We start from the raw sequence: 20,065 nt of genomic DNA, 5'->3' as shown, positions 1-20,065 counted from the left end.
CCTCTAAGTCTCTTGTTTCACTTGTATGCTGTTACAATATTTCCAGGGAGGCATGGTCCCAGGCTTCTTGATCTTGACGTAGGGCTGGTTATTGATTGAAATTTTTCCAATACTAGTGCTGATACAATACCTGATTCTAGGTATTGATGCCTAAGTATTTCTACATACTTTGAGAGATATACAGTAAACATATTTTTCCACAAAACCTTTTTTTCCATTTAACAAAAACAGCCAAAGTTTTCAAATGTTAAAAGTACAAATCAACCCTGTTCCCTAAGATTACCTACAACTCATTTGCAACACCAAACACATTTTGAGGGAAACATGTTGCCAAACAGATTACAATTTCTTATAATATAATGAGAAGATGTTGTTAATTAACGTATCTGGCAAGTGATTACGTTAATTACGCGACCACAACGTAATTGATAGAACAAATTTTTACTACATAAATAATTCCTTGGAGACAGGCTTGGTCTAAACACGAGTAGCTGCACAAAAATGTTGTCTAAATAATAGTTTTGATTGAAATTGGGAATTGTCAGAACAAAGGGTATAATTACGAATCTAGCCACATACTCAGTGCCAGCTTTCAGTACTTATTTAGTAGTTATTTAATAATCAATGCTATGGACAAAGTATTGTACAGTTGTAACGCACAGTTGACAATCATATAAAACAGAGAAAAGTATCACATTCACACACTGGTGAAGCTGGAACCAGAGAATGTTTGACAATATTGATTAATTGAATAATCCTTTCAGTACTTCTTATTAGCTTAATTTTTTTACCTTTAAGCTAAGTCACCTAGCCATCATCAGACAATACAACAACGTATTTATACACAGGTTATCACCCAACCTCAACCAAGACATCGGCATGCTCACGATACATAATTCTACGGAAAAAATGAACAGATGCAGAGTGGCAAGAAGCAGGGGGCCAGAAACAGGCTCTGGTATCCCGATCGCCTTCTAGGTTGTGCAAAATGCAGAAATAGTTCAATTTTTCTCATAAAAATCACACAAACAGGCCACTACTTGTCCAGGTGCAGAAACGCCATTATCAAAGCCATTATCTCCACAATGGACGTTCCAAGCTGATAACATTTTGACCCACATCTGCAACATGTGATCACAAGATCAAATGATCTCTGATAAGTAATCAATTAATACTACACCTGTGAATGATGAGAGTGCACCAAACCAGTTGGTTATTTGAACAAAGCCTCTGATCTGTGTGACAGGAGTCTGACAAACGTCCCAGTATTTGTATAATGCTCCAGAGCCCACAGGGCAGACCTGCAGTAGTGATTTACATGAGGCCGAACAACCCTTGCAACACAAATTTAACAGCCATCAATTATGAACTCAGCCTTATGAGCTTTCTTGCCGCCGGGAGAAACTGCAATGGTCTATATTCTAGATGCGTCCCACACCCTCACTATAAAGGCAAAGAATGTCATTCCAATATTACATTTTCCCATCAAATGCTTTGGGCAACTACAGAACACCAGATTCTGTTCCTCTGCTGTGAATCCAAAAAATCAAATACAATTGTTCTAATTGTCACCTGGGGCAACCGCAAGTTCATATGTCAGATATACAACACGGGAACATTGAACGTCTGCTCTCGAATCCGAAAATGATCCCATAAACCAAGCAACACTTAATCCTGTGCAAGTTGACGAGACTTTTTGGTCGTTTTTTCGCCACTTCCCTCTGTGGGAGATTATGGCGAACAGCGAGGAGCAAATCTGAAAATGGACATTTCACTGAACTAATTTCGTTCACTGACGACTGTCTGAATGCCGAACTTCCCACAGGCAATTACCGATTCAAAAATGGCTGTTAGGTTATGTGCTATGAAACAGGCGAATTTCCCCGTAAGCAAGTTCATAGGAAATTAAAAGATCTCCAAGGGAATTTGGTGTTTGGTCTCTTCTGATACAGAGACACCTATTAGGGCACAGACCGGGAAGCCAGGGTATTTCTGCATCTTGAAAAGTACAAGGCTACTTAAGGTGGTGTTACAAAGGTAAAGGATGGTGCCTTACTTCTCCATTTCGAGTGCCTCCTCTCATGGGAGGCGCCTCCATCCATCATGAGGATGAGAGATGCTGCGAGGGGGGATTTGGATGACCTGGCAAACCAAGCATCAACACACACTGATAATGGGTTTGTCGGTGGGTCTGCTGCTAGCATACCGCTCGAAAAGCAGGTTAGCTGCATTCCAGCAAAGAGACGGCAATTTAGACCGACAGGTGCAACAGCATCATCATCCAGCCGCACAGCCCTTCCTATGCCGCTCCTTACACCTTGACAAATATCCGGAGAAAAATGCCCAAGCCAGCAACCAACAACCCAGTGAGCGGAAAGAAAGCAAGCCTGAATTCATGCATCTGTTTTTCATTCCGAACATTGCTGAAACGTAAGAGCGAATAAGTGAGCAGCTAGCTAACACCCGCTTCAGCGCCGCGACCGAACGGACCTCTGTTAGCCTCGTCTCTGGGCTGGCTGTCTCCCTCCGCTCTGAGATGAGACGTTGAATACAGCAGCGAGCAGGGAGGGGGAATACAGCGCGGATATAGTTAGACTCACCTCTCTGCCATTTTTCTGACGGTTTTTAAAACCCGTTTAGAATAAATCCCACAACGCCTCCCATGTTGCCGAAATTGCGATCGCCGCAGTCAACGAGTCACTCCTGCCAGCCCAGTGTAAAGCTATCAACAATAACGAACTCGACGTCCGATCATTACCTTCACAATAAAAGCTTCTTACCAAATGTGTAAATGTGGCACCTATTTCGTAAATACAAAAGTATCTCAAAAAATATATAAATTTGAGACAGTACACTAGTTGTATGCCAGACAATCATTGTCACATAAATATACAAGAATGATAAAAAAATTTTAAACACTACTGAAGACTTGTTTTCAAAGCCCATTTAACAAAATAACAATTACTGGCTTCAAAAGCCTCATTTTACCTTTTTTAAGTAATGGCAAAACACAACCATTCAATAATCACTTTGCAGGGCACAACTACAAACAAAAATATATTATTTTAACTCTAATGAAAAGTATTTTATCCCTCAAAGAGGACCTAGTTACAAAACCTAAGAAGCATTTCTTTACATCTCAAAAGCTTCCATAGCAAAGTGGCCAAACTGGGTTTTTTTTATTAGAACACATTATGTACATGTATAACTGTTGAAGTTCATGTAAAATAATGTAGACACAAATGGCAACTTGAACAAATAGCATCACACTTGTTTAGGTTGTAGTCACATCAGAAGGTAAAGAGTCAGTCAGCAGAAATTACCACTACAATTTTCAGTGTTATAAATTTATTTATTATATATTTTCAATATTCAGCATTTTTTTTTTTTTTTTACCATAGAATCACCAAAGTTAGACAAAAAGCATTGACAAAACCACAAATGTTCACACTATGTACCATTTTATTCTGAAGTTAACATTCAAGAACTTCCGGTAATGGTGTTGCTCATTTTAGCTAACTTGACGCAAAACGTACTGCTTGTTTCAAGCGGCGATGCACTGATGTTGAATAAAAACGACAGTACATATGGGATTGTTGTAAGTAATATACTGCTCACCAGAGATTTTATTCCTTTGTCGGGATGTGGGGGGTGGCAGCAAATCCCAGCATGCTCTGGGGCACACTGGACAAGTCTCCGATGCATCACAGGGCTACCAAAGAAATGAAGACACTCCTATTCCAAGCTTACCTGAGGACTATTTGGAGACGTCCACCCATGTGACTGTGGGATGAAACCCACGAAAAAAAACTGAAAGCATGAGAACTCGCAACAGAGAGGACCAGGAATCCAACAACTTCACGAAACCCAACAAAGTTAGACCTTTTGACCACCACTTCCCTTTTTACCAGGTGATTAAGCTTTTCAGTTTCATGCCATCCATATAAAAGGGCTAGTCTTTGGGATTTGTTTTTCTCTGTCAACATGGACGCAGCCAGACTAGGGAGAAATGGCTGGCAGATGAGGGAGAGTGGCCGGGAGAGGGAGAGGTGTATATGTGCATGATGATAGACTGCTGAGAGGAGGAAGACCCAGAGCTGTAGTCTCAGATGAGATAAGATCTACTACAATTGATCATGTCACAAACCATAAGGCATCAATGAGAAAGGATGATCTGAGAGAAGGCAGCCAAATCTTCCACCATCAACAGTGGTATCAATTGTCAGAAATGTCTGGTAAACCAACAGGTAAGATTTGTTTTCTATAAGAGCATCTGACTGAACCTTGTGCTTTAGGATCCAGCGCTTACCTCCCGCTGGGGGAGGAGGGAGGGTTTTGAGCAGGACACTGCCATCGCTGCAAGTCACATCAACTTCCTGTTAATGCTGAGAGTTATTTTATATCAGCTACATCTTCCCTGGTTCAACATGCAGGGAACATCCTCCTGATAACTGTGTGTGTGTGTGTGTGTGTGTGTGTGTGTGTGTGTGTGTGTGTGTGTGTGTGTGTGTGTGTGTGTGTGTGTGTGCTGATTGCGGCCTCAGGTGGACATACAGCAGAACTTCGGCTGCCTGTCCCAACTCAGCATTTGGTTGTGGAAGAAAATAATCCCAACCTACATTAAAACATTTGGCTTCATAAATATTCATTATCGAGGAAACGTGATATTTGATTTGATCTCATTTAGAAACCAAATTTATAAACTAATAAATGTTAGCATTATGTTAACATTTCATCTTTTGGAGAGAGCCACTTCCACATTATTCCTAAGAGTAATGATACCGTTGATGACAAGTTGAACTGTAAATCTATAAATATGATTTCATCTAAAATAGCAACACACATAGTGATAATTGCTTAACCAAATGCTTTTTGGAGATCAAGAAATACTCCCAGTGCATTTTCATTATTTTCTGTTGCAGTTGATAATTCCTCCATCAGTGCCAGTGAATTAGTTCTACCAGATCTAAATCTGAACTGGTGTTCTTATTGTATATTATATTTAGTGATGAAATCATTCAGTCACCTCTGAAATATTTTAGAGAACTGGAAGAGCAGACCAACCTGGAGAGACTGATTACCAGTGTGTGTCAGTGGTTTCACCACACACTCCACATACTTTTTGTGGGAGAATATCAGCTGCATTCCTGTCTGTGAAGTTCTTATTCTTAATTCTTTTACATTTTCATCTGTTCCTCTTTATAACTAACTTATTGTCAACGACATTAACAACCACAAGATAAAAAAGAAAAAAACAAATTCTTATCTATAATAGGTGAATCATTTTTGTAAGACAACGGGTTGGGTAACCTGCTTTTCCACTTCCTTCCCTTTTGTTCCTGTTGTCCGGTAACTGGTTTTAATGCTGTGGCTGATTGGTGTATAGATGGGCATGGATGTGTAAATTGGTGTGTGTGAGGTGAGGTTGGTGAAATGGAACCAAATATCAGCAGAAACGAGAAGTCCCGTGCATGTGCTGATGAAAGCAGCCTAGCTTCACAGCTATCATTCTCACAGCAGCTTGTATAATTTCCATTCAGGTCCACAGTGTGGCTATCACAGTGTTTTCTGGATTCCTCTAATTATTCTTCTCCTCTTTTGTCTGACATTTCCCTGGTGTGAAAACCGCTGTTTTGATCTTGCCAAATGCAGGGCCAAGTGTGATGCACTGTGACATAGTCTTTTGGTGTTCTGCATCTCCATTTGGAATATTTGTGACCTTTTTTTAGCTGTATTTGCCATCAACAAGCTCCAGGCAGAACTCCCTGCTGTGTGTTACACACCTCCTGTAGAGTGATAGTATTCTGACACCTTGATGTTTGGATTACACAATCTCTCTCTTGGCTGGAGGATCCCAACATGCCATCAAGTCAGGGTTTATCATACATCCACACATTGTTCTTGTGTTATTTGTTTGTGTCTCACCAACACGCTGTATAACAAAAGTGATATCTAACCAGGATTCCTTTTCCTGTCTGGTATGTTCCTCAGTCTCTGCGGCTTCCTCCTGCCTTGTTTCACTTTTTCACTATGCCAATGTAAGATCGAGAGCTGGCAGTCGTCAAGGTTTTTGTCATGAAGGCAGTGACAGACACATTGGGGCCTGAGCATGAATTCCAGCTACACATTTCATATCCTTTGACTTCTTAAAGTACGAGAGCAACACATTGAAATCAACAGCTTTGTGACCATTCTCATGTGAAGGACAGCAGGTCGCTGCTGGAGTAGATGTAGGGGTAGGGGGAGGAGAAGTACGTGGCATGTACCTTGCATGTAGTACGTTGCTTCTCAGTATGAGCCAGTGTGTAACCTTTCCGTCCCTGCCTTACATGGTTGCCTCTACTTTCATAAGCAGAGCCCTTCATCAATCTCAGCTACTACATGGACTTGATATATATATTATTTACAGTGGAGTCCAAAGGTCTGAGACCACTTTCCCGTGCGAGTGAATAGGAAAGGGGTCTCAGACTTTTGGAACCCACTGTAAAAGTGGCCCAAACACTCAGGGGGGCCACTCTGAGGCACACACAAGGCATGCACTGGAGAGAAATATAGTCTGACATCATTCAAAAATGCTGTTACTAAGTGAGAATGAGCAAATCTGAAGCTTGTCTGTTCAGATTAAGAACATATATAAAACAAATAGCAGAAATACATGCAGTAGCTTTTAAATGCCAAAAGCGGTTACAAGAATTAACTGCTCTTTCACCAACATGTCGCCATTGCTGATGTTACCTATGCTGAAATTAGGAAAAGCACTTGTGGGTCACAGGGTCCAATCTAGCAGGTAGTTTGTATGGGTCCAGCGGCATAACTGTGCTTTTTGATTGGTGGCAAGGCAAATGTGTGTGTCAACAATTGATTTGGATTTCCTGAACCCTTTCATAAATCTTCACACGTGTCTGCACCGCTTTATTCCTGCATCCTTCATTTGAGCTTGTGAGCAGAAGGTTGCCTTTTTTGATCTCTGGACTGGCAGGACAAATCTGAATGTTAAATAAAGGATAAAAAAAATCAGGTACTGCAACTATAGAAGCTAAAGATCCTAACCAGATAACCTCTACCTTAATTTTTCTTACTTTAGAATTCAATTAGCAATGTATTATTCCTTTGTGATTAATTGATAATGGCAGAAATGTAATTTTGCCCAAATGTACAGTGCATTGCTGTGTCACTGTGACTGTAAAGTGTACAGGCGACTGTTGACCAGTGGCAGAAGTCATGCAGAATGTCTACATCTTATGTTATTTTATGTTTCTGTCACAAAGCCACACTAGCCTCGAGTTATCTGTGTCATTTAACTAAAAAAAAAAGACAAATCTAATCTTGATTGTTAACTGTGGCCATTGTTGGTATTACTGCCCAAACTTGTTAGAGCTTCACTATTATTTTACCTCAAACCAAATTTTAGTCTTTTACATTGTAAACATGAGCAAGACCACATTTCCATTGCTTTATATGGAGAGAATTATCATGTATTATACAGACATAACTCACCATTTGCACTATACTGCTGATTTGTAAGCAAAGGTACTCTTTGATTGGGGAGCATTTTCCCAACTTTCATCAGAATCCATCTCTTCTCCAGTTCTTGAATTGGGAAAGTATTCACAGGTAGTATAGAGGCAAACAGGTACCTACAGTCTCAAATAATTACACACAACTCATCCCTGTGGGTGAGATTTTTCCTGACCCTCAAACCTTTTCTTCAGCAGAAGCCTAGCCCAGTCAGTGGGGTCCTAAGTAATAACTGGATCATAATAAACTTTAATTTTATGAATGGGGTACTTGAAAAAGTTTACTTTAAACACTCTGTGTCATTAAAATATTCTGAATTTGGTCATTCCTAGTGTGGTAGACAGCGAAGTAACTTCCTCAATTATGGAGAAAGGACACAAATACTTGTATTGTGTCTCCCGCATTGGTCTCTAGTTCCACTGATCAAATTAGACATTACAACCCATCTTGTTTTTTTCATAGGTATAAAACAGATGGGTGACAAATTGAAAACCCAAAAAAGTGCCCAGAACAGCTTCATGGCTGCTTGGCATAGATTCTCCAAGTCTCTGGACTCTACTGGAGGGACAGGAGATATTCTCTCGTGGTGTTTTGATGATGGTGGTGGAGAGCGCTGTCTAACAAAAATCTCCCATAGGTGTTCGACTGGGTTGAGATCTGGTGACTGCAAAGGCCACACTACATGATTCACATCATTTTCATACTCATCAAACCATTCAGTGACCCCTCCTGCCCTCTGGATGGGGCCATTGTCCTCCTGGAAGAGACCACTCCCCTCAGGATAGAAATGTTTCATCAAGGTGATCACTCAGAGCAACTTTATACTGATTTGCAGTGACCCTTCCCTCTAAGGGGACAAGTGGACCCAAATCAGGCCAGCAAAACTCCCCCCACAGCATAACAGGGCCACCGGATCCCCTCACTGTAGGGGTCAAGCATTCAGGCCTGTACCATTCTCTAGGTGTACGCCACACATGCACTCGCCCACTTGTCTAGAATATGGTGAAGGATGATCTCATCTGACTATATCACTTTTTTCCAAATCTCTGTAGACCAGCGCCTGTGGATTTAGCACCACTGAATTCTCAAGTGTTCATTCATCGTCGTAACAACGGGTTCATGCACTGCAACCCTACTATAATGTCCCTCTCTTTGTAACTGTTGGCGGACTGCACTGCCATTCTCAGTCACCTGAGGAAGAGTTGCTGTTCCGTTTTTTCCTGTCATATCAGCAGTAATGCTCAAGTATCACGCTCATCGACTGTGCGCTGTCGACCACAGTTTCTGACCCTATTTACTGACGTCTTTCCCATACATCTAAATGCAAATGTCACTTTAGCCACTGATCCTATTGAAACACTAGCCGGTGTGTTTGAAATGAAACCTTTATACATCCAACAAACAATCATGTATCGCCTTTCATTCATATTTTCACAACTGTGGACATAATAGATTCAAAATCATTGTGGGGAGCACGTAGGCATCTGTAACTGGTCTCTCAAAACACCTATTAAACTCCTGAACTAACCATACAGAGGATGGCCTTCAGTCTGGTTGAACACTGCTGTGTCTGCCTCCAAAACCATTACTAAGGAATCGGGAGTCTAACTAATTATTCAGCTAAACCAGCTTTTTTAATAAACTTGCTAAACATATTTCTATCATTGGCATTATGTTTCCAATTCCAGACATTGGTATTTGGGTCCCGTATCAAAACCAAGATAAGCTTCATATTGTGGTATTAAGGCTACAAGCACACATTCGAGGCGAAAGGCTCTTACATCTGATGCCTATTTGGTGTATAGGTGAAAGGTGTTCCTATTTTCAGGTAGGAATGAATCACACATTTTTACATGGTCCCTGAATACATCAGGAGCACGGAGACTTGCCTCGCCTCCGCCCTCCTCCGATCTCCCTCCGATTCCGACCGAGTGTTTCCGAAAAGTAACTCGTGGTCTCATTTCATTGGCCAGAGGCTTGACCAATGAGTGGCGGCCATCTGTGCAGGGCTCAGCGCAGTTGAAGTTCTCAGGTTACGTTTCATCCAGCTTTATTAGCTGATTTCGCCTCGAACCTGCCTTCTTCATCGCCGCGGCACTGGACGCAAGCTGCCAACATGAAGCTTCCACTGGCGATTCTTGCAGTTTTTGCATCGATAGCTGTCACAATTGACGCTACCGTGTACTTCAAGGAACAGTTTCTGGATGGAGGTGCAGTATAGCCAATCCCATGTCCGGTTGTCATATGTATGAATGATAGCGTTTTGAAAGCGGTTTCTTTAACTGCCTTGGACAGAATCATTTGAATAGTTTCTCTTCTCAGTATTTGGCCCGGTAAAGAAAATAACCTTAATGGATTACTTTAACCCATTATAAAAGAGCTAGGCCATGTCATGTCTATTAGTCAAGTGAGAGGTATTTTAGTTTTAAAAAAATAGGTAAAGCGGCGTAATACAGCAGTAAGGTAAATGTTAAAATATATATATTTTTTTAAATGGTGGTTGACTGAATATTGTCAAGCAATTAGGATACCAAAGAATTCATTAATGTCATCCGCGTAGGTTAGTCCAGAGGTTCTTTCACTTTTGATATTGCACCGAGCCGTGTTGAGGGCTTTCAGGTGAAATCCAGTTTGGCTGCGGAGCTGTTTGCGGGCTCTCCTGTTAAAAATCCCTACTGTCCTCAACGTGCCGAAGCAGTTCGCGTGACAGCGGAACTTCGATGGAAAATGGACAAAAGAAGCCCAGACCCCTGTTAACTATCAAGATACGATGTGAGCGATACAAACTAGAGACTAAAAACATTATTAGTGGCACAGCAGTTGTGACCGAGACACCCCATCCCCACCCCAAAAACCCCTTGGGTCGCGCAGAATCGCCCATTAAGCCCGTGCTCTCTCAAACTCCGCTTTCATGATAAAGTCGTCGAATGAAGTTGTGTAGCAGTTTTAAGCAGGTGCCTGGAACAAGCAGTGCAATAATTGTCAAATGTAGCTTGGTAATAGAGTATTAACTACCAAAAGAGGCCGGCAGTGAGTAACCAGTTGAGTTGGTTTGCTGTGTTCCAGATGGATGGACGAGCCGGTGGCTGGAGTCAAAGCACAAGTCAGACTATGGCCAATGGAAGTTGAGCGCTGGAAAATTCTATGGGGACGCCCAGGCTGATAAAGGTAGTCCTTATATATTCTGTCATGGAGACAATTGATATGAAACGGAATTGTCTGAAATTGGTGCATTTGCATATGTAAAAAAAATCTTATTAAAAAAGAAAAAATCTAATATAAAAAAATTATTTTACAAGGGAAACCTGATCAAGAAGACACTCCTGCACCCCTTGCCACCAAAAGCCCTGAATGGCCCTGAGCTTTTGGTACTAACAGCTGTTCGCTCCCTTTTAGGTATTCAGACCAGCCAGGATGCCCGCTTTTATGCCCTGTCAGCCCGTTTTGATCCCTTTAGCAATGAGGGAAAGCCCTTGGTCGTCCAGTTCACTGTCAAGCATGAGCAGAAGATTGACTGCGGAGGTGGCTACGTCAAGATCTTCCCCTCTGACCTTGACCAGAGTGACATGCACGGAGACTCGCAGTATTACATCATGTTTGGTGAGTCATATTTGTCTTGTAGGAGCACCGAGTCCTGACCATAGAAAACAACTGTTGGAGAGAGCAATTTAAAGGATGTTTGATGCATTTTCCTGATAAGTCATTTTTATATTAAGCTGTTTGAAAAGTAGTCATTACTGTGCTTCCTCTTTAATGTTCTATAAAGGAAATTAAATGTATGACTTAAAATGACCTGTGTCCCCAGGGCCTGACATCTGTGGATACAGCACAAAGAAAGTTCATGTAATCCTGAACTACAAGGGCCAGAACCACCTCATCAAGAAAGACATTAAATGCAAGGTAGCTTCTGCATAAAGCATGTTTAATAATTTCGATTTTTGTCTTTTTGTGAACATGAATTTAAAGTTTCTTGCTCACTCTAAATTCCCTGCCCCCACTCCCAAGGATGACGAGCTGACCCACCTATACACACTGATACTGAATCCAGACCAGACATACGAGGTGAAGATCAACAATGAAAAAGTGGAGTCTGGCTCCCTTGAGGACGACTGGGACATGCTACCCCTGAAGAAGATCAAGGACCCCGAGGCCAAGAAACCCAGCGATTGGGATGACAGGGCCAAGATTGATGACCCCAATGACACCAAGCCTGAGGTAGGAGATCAGTTTAAGTTCACATATCACGGCTTGGGTATTTGGCTTAATTGTATTTACAACATACAATATATTAACCTCTTGGAACTTTTGAAAGTATCTTAGAGTCCCATCAATATTCTCAGACACTTGATGCGTAGTACTTGCAAGAGTGTGTAAAAGTTTTGAAATCACAGGTAGCCTCAAACACTGAGATAAAATCACCAGACTGAGTGCATGCTCCAGAATACCCTGGTCTAGTTCCAAGAACCAGTTTTTCCAAGTTGTCTGGTGAAAAGGTGAATGATTGAATTTCCTGTTCTACAAACGTTTATTAATTCAGACTAACATGCTTCTATCAGGCACAGTATTGAAATCCTTTTAATTCTCATCCGGCTAATTTGGTTCTCTGAACACAGTTTGAGGGTTGATTTGTAAATCCTTGATAAGTATTTGTAACTCTTATAATGAAAATTATATTGTGATAGTACCAACGAATCATAGTAATTTCTAAATAAGCTGCATGTCCTCATTTAAAATCATTATTATATCAACACTAATTCATTATACATTTAAGAAAGATAAGCCCAAAGATAGAAAAAAGTGCAGTTTAAGGATTGCTGTTCTGACAACATCTCTAGATTATTTTTCTGCAGCTTCAAAGAAGCAAAAGATCCAGATTCATGTCAAATCATCAACCTAATCTGGATAACTTTGTTTTGCATGTATGAAGAATGGGGCCAAGGGACTTTACTCAAAGTTACCCGGATAACTCAGTGAACCAGATTCTTGGAACTGGTCCCTGTTTTTTTTTTTTTTTTTTTTTTCTTTTCCCCAGAACCAGCTAACATGTTTTTTATAGGCAGACAGAGAAAATTGATGGAAATCTAAACCCAAAGTTGGACGGAAAAAGCAGTATGGCACTAAGTCTGTATATTGACTGTTGCTCACAAGGTGTAACAGTATATTACAACAAGTGTGAGTTTCTGAGCTGAAAGCTCTTTGTTAGGCAGCCTGAAGATTGTTGTGATAGAAATATCACATTGTAGATGCTGATAGACTCGGACATCTTAGAAACAGTTGTTAATGTGAGTTGCTGCCTAAGATTCCATATTGGAATCTGATCGGATCAAAACATCTCGATGAATGGTACTTTATGAAGACAGTCTGTATTCAGTTTCTGTGGGTAGATTGCTTCATCTAAAGGGAAATCCGCTTCTCATAAAGGCCATTGAAAGTGGTAAACATACCCTAGACAGAACAGGAAGTGTCAAGTTTGGGGAAAAATTTCTTATATACTACTTCACAAACTCTACATACATCAACCGCATACTGCTTACAGTAACCTGTTGGGCCAGATCTGTTAGGCTAGCAAAGGCTATGGTCTATCATGTTTTTGTTCAAAGCACACAGAGACTTAAAAAAGCAGATAGTGCCGAAATGATGGATTAAACCTGAATAAACTTATCTTCGGTAATGGTCAGGTGACTTTTTTTTGTATTTTGGATAAAAAAGAGCATATAATTGCAATCATAATTTACCGGCATGGTACACTAGATACAGACAGAACATATTTATTGCGTCAGCACAGTAAGAATTAATTTAAAACTGAGGAACCTACAGTATCTTATACTACACAGACACCTGTTGTAACCTTGCATGAAACATATTAAAGGCACTCTAAAACTAAAATTCTAATTTAGGCTTACATTTAACGAAAAGTCTTTTTTGGTTTGATCCAAGTGTATACAATTTATTGCCCATAATGCAAATATGTTTCATACACTTTTGTGTTTAAGTGACTAATTTCCATCCAAATGTCTTATAACATGACCAATCATTCCATGGGTCTATTGATGCCTCCATTTCAAATGAACTCCGCGTTGAATGAACTGAAGCCAGTGAGTTTTCTAGGGGTAAATAACCTTCTCTGCTATGTTTATGCTGCAAAATGGTTAAAACGGGTGTAAGTGAATCTTAAAAGATTTTATTTTAAACCATAAATCAGATTTTTTTTTTTTTTTTATTTTTTTTCTCTCCCCCCTCCTTACTGAAACCTGGCAGAGTCCTGGTGAAATCAGCTCTTTTTCTGAGTTGTGTCCTCCAAAATACAAATATCTTAACTCATGGCAACTTACTGGACGTGGTGGGTACCTGGCTTTTAATGATGATCTTTTTAACTGTAAACCCATGCCGACAGACAAATATGCAAGTTCTCAATTACTGCTGTATAAGATTGAATTCCAATGCTTTGTGCACTTACAGACTCCCTAAAGTCAGTAATGTTTTTATCAATGAATTCAATTTCAGGTGATTTGTAACATTCACATTTACTGTGCATGTAACCCAGTGGCTCAGGATTATTGACATTTTAATTGACTCTGTCATTCTTTCTTACCCAGTTAGTCATGGGTCCCACTTATGTGCGTGGTTGTATTCGTGACCTAATTCTAACTTATGGCATTCTGGTCCCCAGTTTCCAGTTAAACCATGTCAGTTTATCTGATCACTGGCTCATTATGTCTTCCACCTCACTCCCCTCACTCCTAGCTCTCATTAAAGCTCCCCCTGCTGGTCTGAGAGAGCTGGTCACAGTATTCAGTTGCACTTGCACCAATATTCCTGAATCAGTTGCCTCATACAAAGTAAGAAAACCTAAAATGAAAGTTCAGCCCTGGCTTACCACCATAACTGTTGGGCTTAGTATTTTATCAATAATTAATAGCTCCCTGGTCAATGGCTATGTCCCAACTTGCTTTAGATACGCTGTCATTCATATTCTGATCAGAAATCCTAACCTAGAGCCATCTGTTCCTAATAATTACAGTGCAATCTTAAAGCTTTTGTTTTATCCAAGATTCTTCAAAAAGTTGTTTTCACTCAACTCAACTCCTTCTTGGACAAATTCAGCATCCTGGACAAATTTCAATTAGGGTTTAGGGCACACCATAGCACAGAGTCCGCTGTACTCGGGGTGAGAAATTATTATTATTATTATTTTTTTCTTGTTTTTAGACTCAGGAAATGACACCATTTTAATTCTTTTAGATCTCTCTGTTGCCTTTGACGCCATCCTCTTGGATCACCTTAATCATTTTATAGGCATTCAAGAACAGGCCCTTCAGTGGTTTGCCTGCTACCTCCAAGACAGATCAGCCTCTGTTAGCTTTTATAATGTGTCCTATTCCTCTTCACCATTCTCCTGTAGAGTACCACAAGGCTCCATATTAGGCCCTGTTTTATTTCCACGGTATATGCTTCCTTTGGGGGATATATTTAGAAAATGTAATATCAATTACCATTGTTATGCCGACGACACCCAGCTGTACCTCCCGCTAAAACCTTGTGATCTATGCATCGTTAACTCCCTCTGAATTGCATTTAGGATTTAAAATCCTGGATGCGTAAAGTTTCCTTCAGCTAAACCAGAATAAAACTGAGGTCCTAATTTTCGGACATGCAGGAAACTCCTCAACCACAATCAATGCTGTGTGGCCTGTGTGATTGGATGTAAATTCTCATGCGGAATATCTCATTGGTATCTTTGATTCTGGATTAAAATTTTATTTAAAAATCTACTTGGTTGTCAGCACTAGCTTCTTCATCTAAGCTCACCTACAAAATTAAAATTATTCCTGTCCATTAAAGATTTGGAGATTTCATTTATTTCCTCTCACCTTGATTATTGCGATTCTCTGTATGCAGGAATCAGTCAGACAGCCTTAACTCGTCTCTAGCTTCACCTCCAGACCCCTTATATCTCTTGATCTCTCTGTAAAGCACAGTTGTTTTAAAATGTGCTCCATAAATAAATTGACCTGATTTAACCTCAGATACTTTTACCTGTATGTGTCTGTTACTCATAGTATCCCAAACTAAATTTGAATTGGTCTTAAGTTTAAGTGTACTCGTTTCACTTTACTATGTATCCTATTTTATCATGTATAGATATTTTACTCGTTATTGTTAGTATTGTGAAAACTACAGAATTCAATCGTGAGGATTTCTCTACAACTTACATCTTCCTATCTGAAATTATCTTTCAACCTAAATCACTATTGATGTTCATAACCAAAGCAGTCATTTGTATTTGAATTGACTTCATGTTTTAAGTTCACCTGGGAAACTTTGGTCATGACCTATCTACCTGTGAAAAAGCTACCTTTTTGCTAGTCTGAGTTTAAGAAAGTGTTGCTCCAACAACAGTTTTAAATAAATTTTAAGACAGCTTTGAAGAACTGAAAAATCCAGGCTTTGTGTCAAATAATCAACAATAAAATCAAGCTAATTTAGTTATGTACAGGGCCCAGGTCACATTCCTATTCTATCGTATGCACCATGTAATGAAATTGTATTTTTAGTGACTCAGGTGGTAAACTCCAGTCCTGCTGTCTTCCAGGACTGGGACAAGCCAGAGACCATCCCTGACCCTGATGCCAAGAAGCCTGATGACTGGGACGAGGACATGGACGGAGAATGGGAACCGCCCATGATCACCAATCCAGATTATAAGGTACAGTTTGTATAGCTAAGGACATGTGCTGGAGCTGTGATTGATCATTAAGAGGAAATTGTTGTTAGGGAAGGGAAGGCATTGTTTCTAAAAATTTCATGGAATTGGTCTACTAAGAAGTACCATTAATTGTTGTAACCCCTGTTGTGTTGTCTTTTCAGGGTGAGTGGAAACCCAAGCAGATTGACAACCCCGACTACAAGGGAGCCTGGGTCCATCCTGAGATCGACAACCCAGAGTACACTCATGACGCCACAATGTACAAGTTTGACAAAATTGGAGTACTGGGTTTGGATCTGTGGCAGGTAACAATTTCTTCTCATTCACTGAGAGTCTTAAGAATGGAATTACGGAGCCTAAGTATATATAGAGTTGTTTCATGCTACGTGGTAAAATCAATGATGCCACTGAGTTGAAGCAAGATAAGAAGAATAATCAGTTATCTGAATTCCTTGAATAAATATTGTTAATGTGTTTGTCTTTGATCAGGTTAAATCTGGCACCATCTTTGACAACTTCCTGATCAGTGACGATGTCAAAGAGGCTGAGGAGTTTGGAAAGGAAACCTGGGGAGCTACTAAGGTAGGACTGTACTTAGAAATAGGACATGAAAATAGGCATGTACAGCCTACTATACATTAGTTACTGTGTATTCTAGACAAAATAAAACAATATTTTCATTTCATATTCATCTATCTGATTTTGTTTAATTAATTAGCTCTTTAGTTTAGTTTTTTTTAAAAATCAAAAATAACGACCTGTTGTAAGAACCAAGTATTCACTTGAAAGTGAAGAAAAGTAGGCCAAGCTCTAGCCCACCACTGTAAAGATCCACAGTTCTTGCTGACTTGTGAAATATCATCAGTCATGGTCACAGCACTGTCCTAATTTAATGTCCACATTTAGAAAAATAACAATACAAGTTTTCTTGTTCTGCCCATTTTATTCAGGATGTTTTGATAAATGACGTGTGAACTTTTGGTAGACTAGAGTGGCTGTGGCTAAAGAGGTAGAGCGGGTTGTCCACTAACCGGAAGGTCGGTGGTTTGGTCCCCGGCTCCTCCAGTACACATGTTGAAGTGTCCTTTGGCAAGATACTGATCCTCAAAATTTCCCCCGATGTATCATCCGTGTGTGTGTGTAGATAGCACTTTATGTATGGAAAATAGCGCTGTGTGAATGGTTCAATGTTGCGTGTAGTATAAAGCACTTGGATTGGTTGATAAGACTAGAAAGACTACACTACCATTTACTAGTGTCTCAGCATGGCCTTTTTTTCATCTCATTTTCATCTCATGACTGATTTGTATTTGCCCTTTTTGAAAATTTGGTTCCATCTGTCCACATGCTCAAGTGTACTTAGGCAAGACTTGAGAGGAGAATGTAATTCCTTTTGGAACATAAACTTTGGTCTCGGTTCAAAACATTAAACAACTTCTCTTCTTTGCCCACCAGGGACCAGAGAAGAAGATGAAGGAAGAGCAGGAGGATATGGAGAGGAAACTGAGGGAGGAGGAGGAGAAGAGCAAGACGAAGGACGCTGAAGGTGATGAGGAGGAGGAGGATGATGAGGAAGACGGTGAGGAGGAGAATGAGGAGGCAGAGGAAGAGGGTGAGCACGACGAGGAGACGGATGAGGATGCTGGGACAGAAGAGGAGGATGGCGACCTCAAAGAGAAGGACGAGTTGTAAATTAGAGGAGCTGGTTGGTGGACTGCTGTGTACTTCTATCTGCAGGTTCAAATTAACGACAGAAAATTAGCGAAGCCCCGAGGACTCTGGCTTTTCACACAGCATTTTCATTTATTCAAGTGTAGGGGCGGGAGAGGAGGGGAAGGTGGGGTCAGATCCGATTAATTTTTTATTCATTCCATTGTTTTTTTTAGTCTTCAAATTAGAGAAGGGGGAAGGGTTTCCATGTTGTTTTTCCTTCCGTTTTGTGTATGCTTTGGTTGAGAATTTTCTAATTTAATGTGATTTACTGAACGTGGTCGGTCCCATGGTGTGTGCGTCCTGCAGTTACCCACAGAGCCAATTCATTTTTATTATTGCCTTTGTTGGGATGTCCAGTAAATCGAGGGTCTGTGATGTCTGGTTAAACTGAACTTTTTTTTTTTTTTCCTTTCTCCTGTGTGATTTAGTACTGTTCCTTTTTGAATTGATCCCCTTCATAATTTATTTAATCATTACATTAATTTCCTGAAAACACAGAGCTATGCATACATGTTTTCTCCAATTCTGTGTGTACGAGTGTGTGTACGAGTGTGCGTGTGTGTGTTTTAGAATGAGACTGCATAAGACAAACTGTGATTTCTACAATCCTCATTTTCTCATTGTTCTGGATGAGTGACTGTCCCATGGGCCCACACTGTTTTTGAGTTTCAGTGAATAAATTGAAGCTTCTCTCAACAATCTGACACCTGTTATCAATGATAAAGGTAGTTGTGGATGTGTGAATGTTGTCCGTTTTATTCCAGTGTGGTGTGAAACGATATTTTTGTGGTGATAGAATGGTGGCCTAAACAAACATACAGTAAACACCCGTATTTTTACTGAGAGGGTTTTTTTTTTTTTAAAGAAATGTTAGTATCTGTACCAATATGATAGCTTAGTTTCTGTAAAGATAACCAAAACAATATTTTTCCAATAGGCTAACATAATTTGTGGAATATACTGTTAACAAGTTAAATGTCATACGTTTATTCTTGACCTTGGTAACTGTATGTTTGACAAAATAAATTTAACTCCATGTCCACTTAATGGCTTTTTGGGGGGGATTTCAGCCACACCCCACAGTCTCGATCAGCAAATTCAAGTTGGCTTAGTTGTCATCAATTGATGTACGTTTGGAACTTCAGTCACATGGCAACAGGTGGATTTTTATGGGGGAAGATGGCCTCTAGCATCGGATGGGAATTTCCTATATCAACTTTATCCAGCTTTCCACTGCCTTCAACATCTTGGTTTTCATTTAGCAAAATATGCCAAACTACACAGTACATCCGTGTGAAAAAAGAACTTTGTGCATTAAAGTAGATAGTTAAAAAGATTTTTTTAAATTTTTTTTAATTGAGATTAGGAAATGCAAGCCTGTATTTTGTCATCCTGGCTGTTCAAGCTGGATCAGCACCAGAACCACTGAATGAAGAGGACCTGCATATGTGATGTTGGTATGAAAAAGAGACAAGTATATAAAGATGAGAAAATGGTGACCTTTATGTGAATTGAGTCATTGATTCATTGATTCATGATGCAGACACAAGAAGACTTTAGACACTATTTGTAATCTTGGACACGTTCTTTCCTCCATTGCCTCCTGGACGCGTGGCTTTGCCACTAAGCACATGTATCTTGAAGGTGCCAAAATCCAAGCGGAGTACAGTCATTTAAAGGACCAGTTTAGGTTTTAACCAATTATCTGCTACAGTGGAAATGTGTGCCAGGGCAAACATGAGCCTGTGCTGTCATAAATGTAATTTGAGTAATGTGTCACCTGTCTTACAACTTAAATATTTTCAGGGAGAGCATTAGTCACCAGCACCTCCGTTCACTGGCACTTTATTGAGTTATAGACAGTATGTGATATTATGATTAAGGAAAGATAAGTTTGCAGTAAGAAATGAAATAACTTACTTTACTTTTGACAAAATAAGTTTGTATTAGTCTGCCCGTAAGAATAGTTGGATCATATGTTCTGTGGATCTGAAGCAGCTTTGTCAAGTCGGGAAAATATATCAAGTGGGAAATAATCAGTTTATGCCATAAATGTTTCTACACATTTAGGGCAGAAGCCTGTGTGGAATTAGAAAGAAAACAGTGTTTACCAGACAGGGAGGGTCT

The 20,065-nt window shown here is 40.0% G+C and overlaps 2 protein-coding genes across 2 annotated transcripts in view; one reads left to right on the top strand and one right to left on the bottom strand.

The window, feature by feature from the left end:
• The window catches only part of arhgap39 (Rho GTPase activating protein 39), a 106,795-nt gene extending 104,087 nt beyond the window's left edge, over nt 1-2,708 (bottom strand). The window contains exon 1 of the mRNA XM_040128962.1: nt 2,601-2,708. Within this exon, the coding sequence (XP_039984896.1) occupies nt 2,601-2,611 (11 nt within the window). The 5' untranslated portion in view covers nt 2,612-2,708. The remainder of the gene's footprint in view (nt 1-2,600) is intronic.
• A 6,809-nt stretch (nt 2,709-9,517) lies between these two features.
• calr3a (calreticulin 3a) lies at nt 9,518-19,427 on the top strand. The gene is made up of 9 exons (XM_040129349.1): nt 9,518-9,728; nt 10,585-10,686; nt 10,915-11,118; nt 11,324-11,418; nt 11,524-11,733; nt 16,112-16,225; nt 16,387-16,530; nt 16,715-16,807; nt 17,681-19,427. Exons 1-9 carry the CDS (start codon nt 9,635-9,637, stop codon nt 17,915-17,917), a joined length of 1,293 nt encoding a protein of 430 aa, XP_039985283.1. The 5' UTR covers nt 9,518-9,634; the 3' UTR covers nt 17,918-19,427.
• The last annotated feature ends 638 nt before the right edge of the window (nt 19,428-20,065 follow it).

Source organism: Xiphias gladius, chromosome 6 (assembly GCF_016859285.1).
Source record: "Xiphias gladius isolate SHS-SW01 ecotype Sanya breed wild chromosome 6, ASM1685928v1, whole genome shotgun sequence".
Taxonomy (NCBI): domain Eukaryota; kingdom Metazoa; phylum Chordata; class Actinopteri; order Istiophoriformes; family Xiphiidae; genus Xiphias; species Xiphias gladius.
Note: the sequence above shows the minus strand (reverse complement) of the source record. Positions and strands in the feature narration are given on the sequence as shown.

Excerpts from the sequence above, each read along its gene's own strand:
- calr3a (XM_040129349.1), top strand. The coding sequence starts at position 9,635 with ATGAAGCTTCCACTGGCGATTCTTGCAGTTTTTGCATCGATAGCTGTC. Across the intron at positions 16,531-16,714 it reads TGGGTTTGGATCTGTGGCAG|GTTAAATCTGGCACCATCTT; the intron begins GTAACAATTTCT and ends GTCTTTGATCAG. Across the intron at positions 16,808-17,680 it reads AAACCTGGGGAGCTACTAAG|GGACCAGAGAAGAAGATGAA; the intron begins GTAGGACTGTAC and ends TTTGCCCACCAG.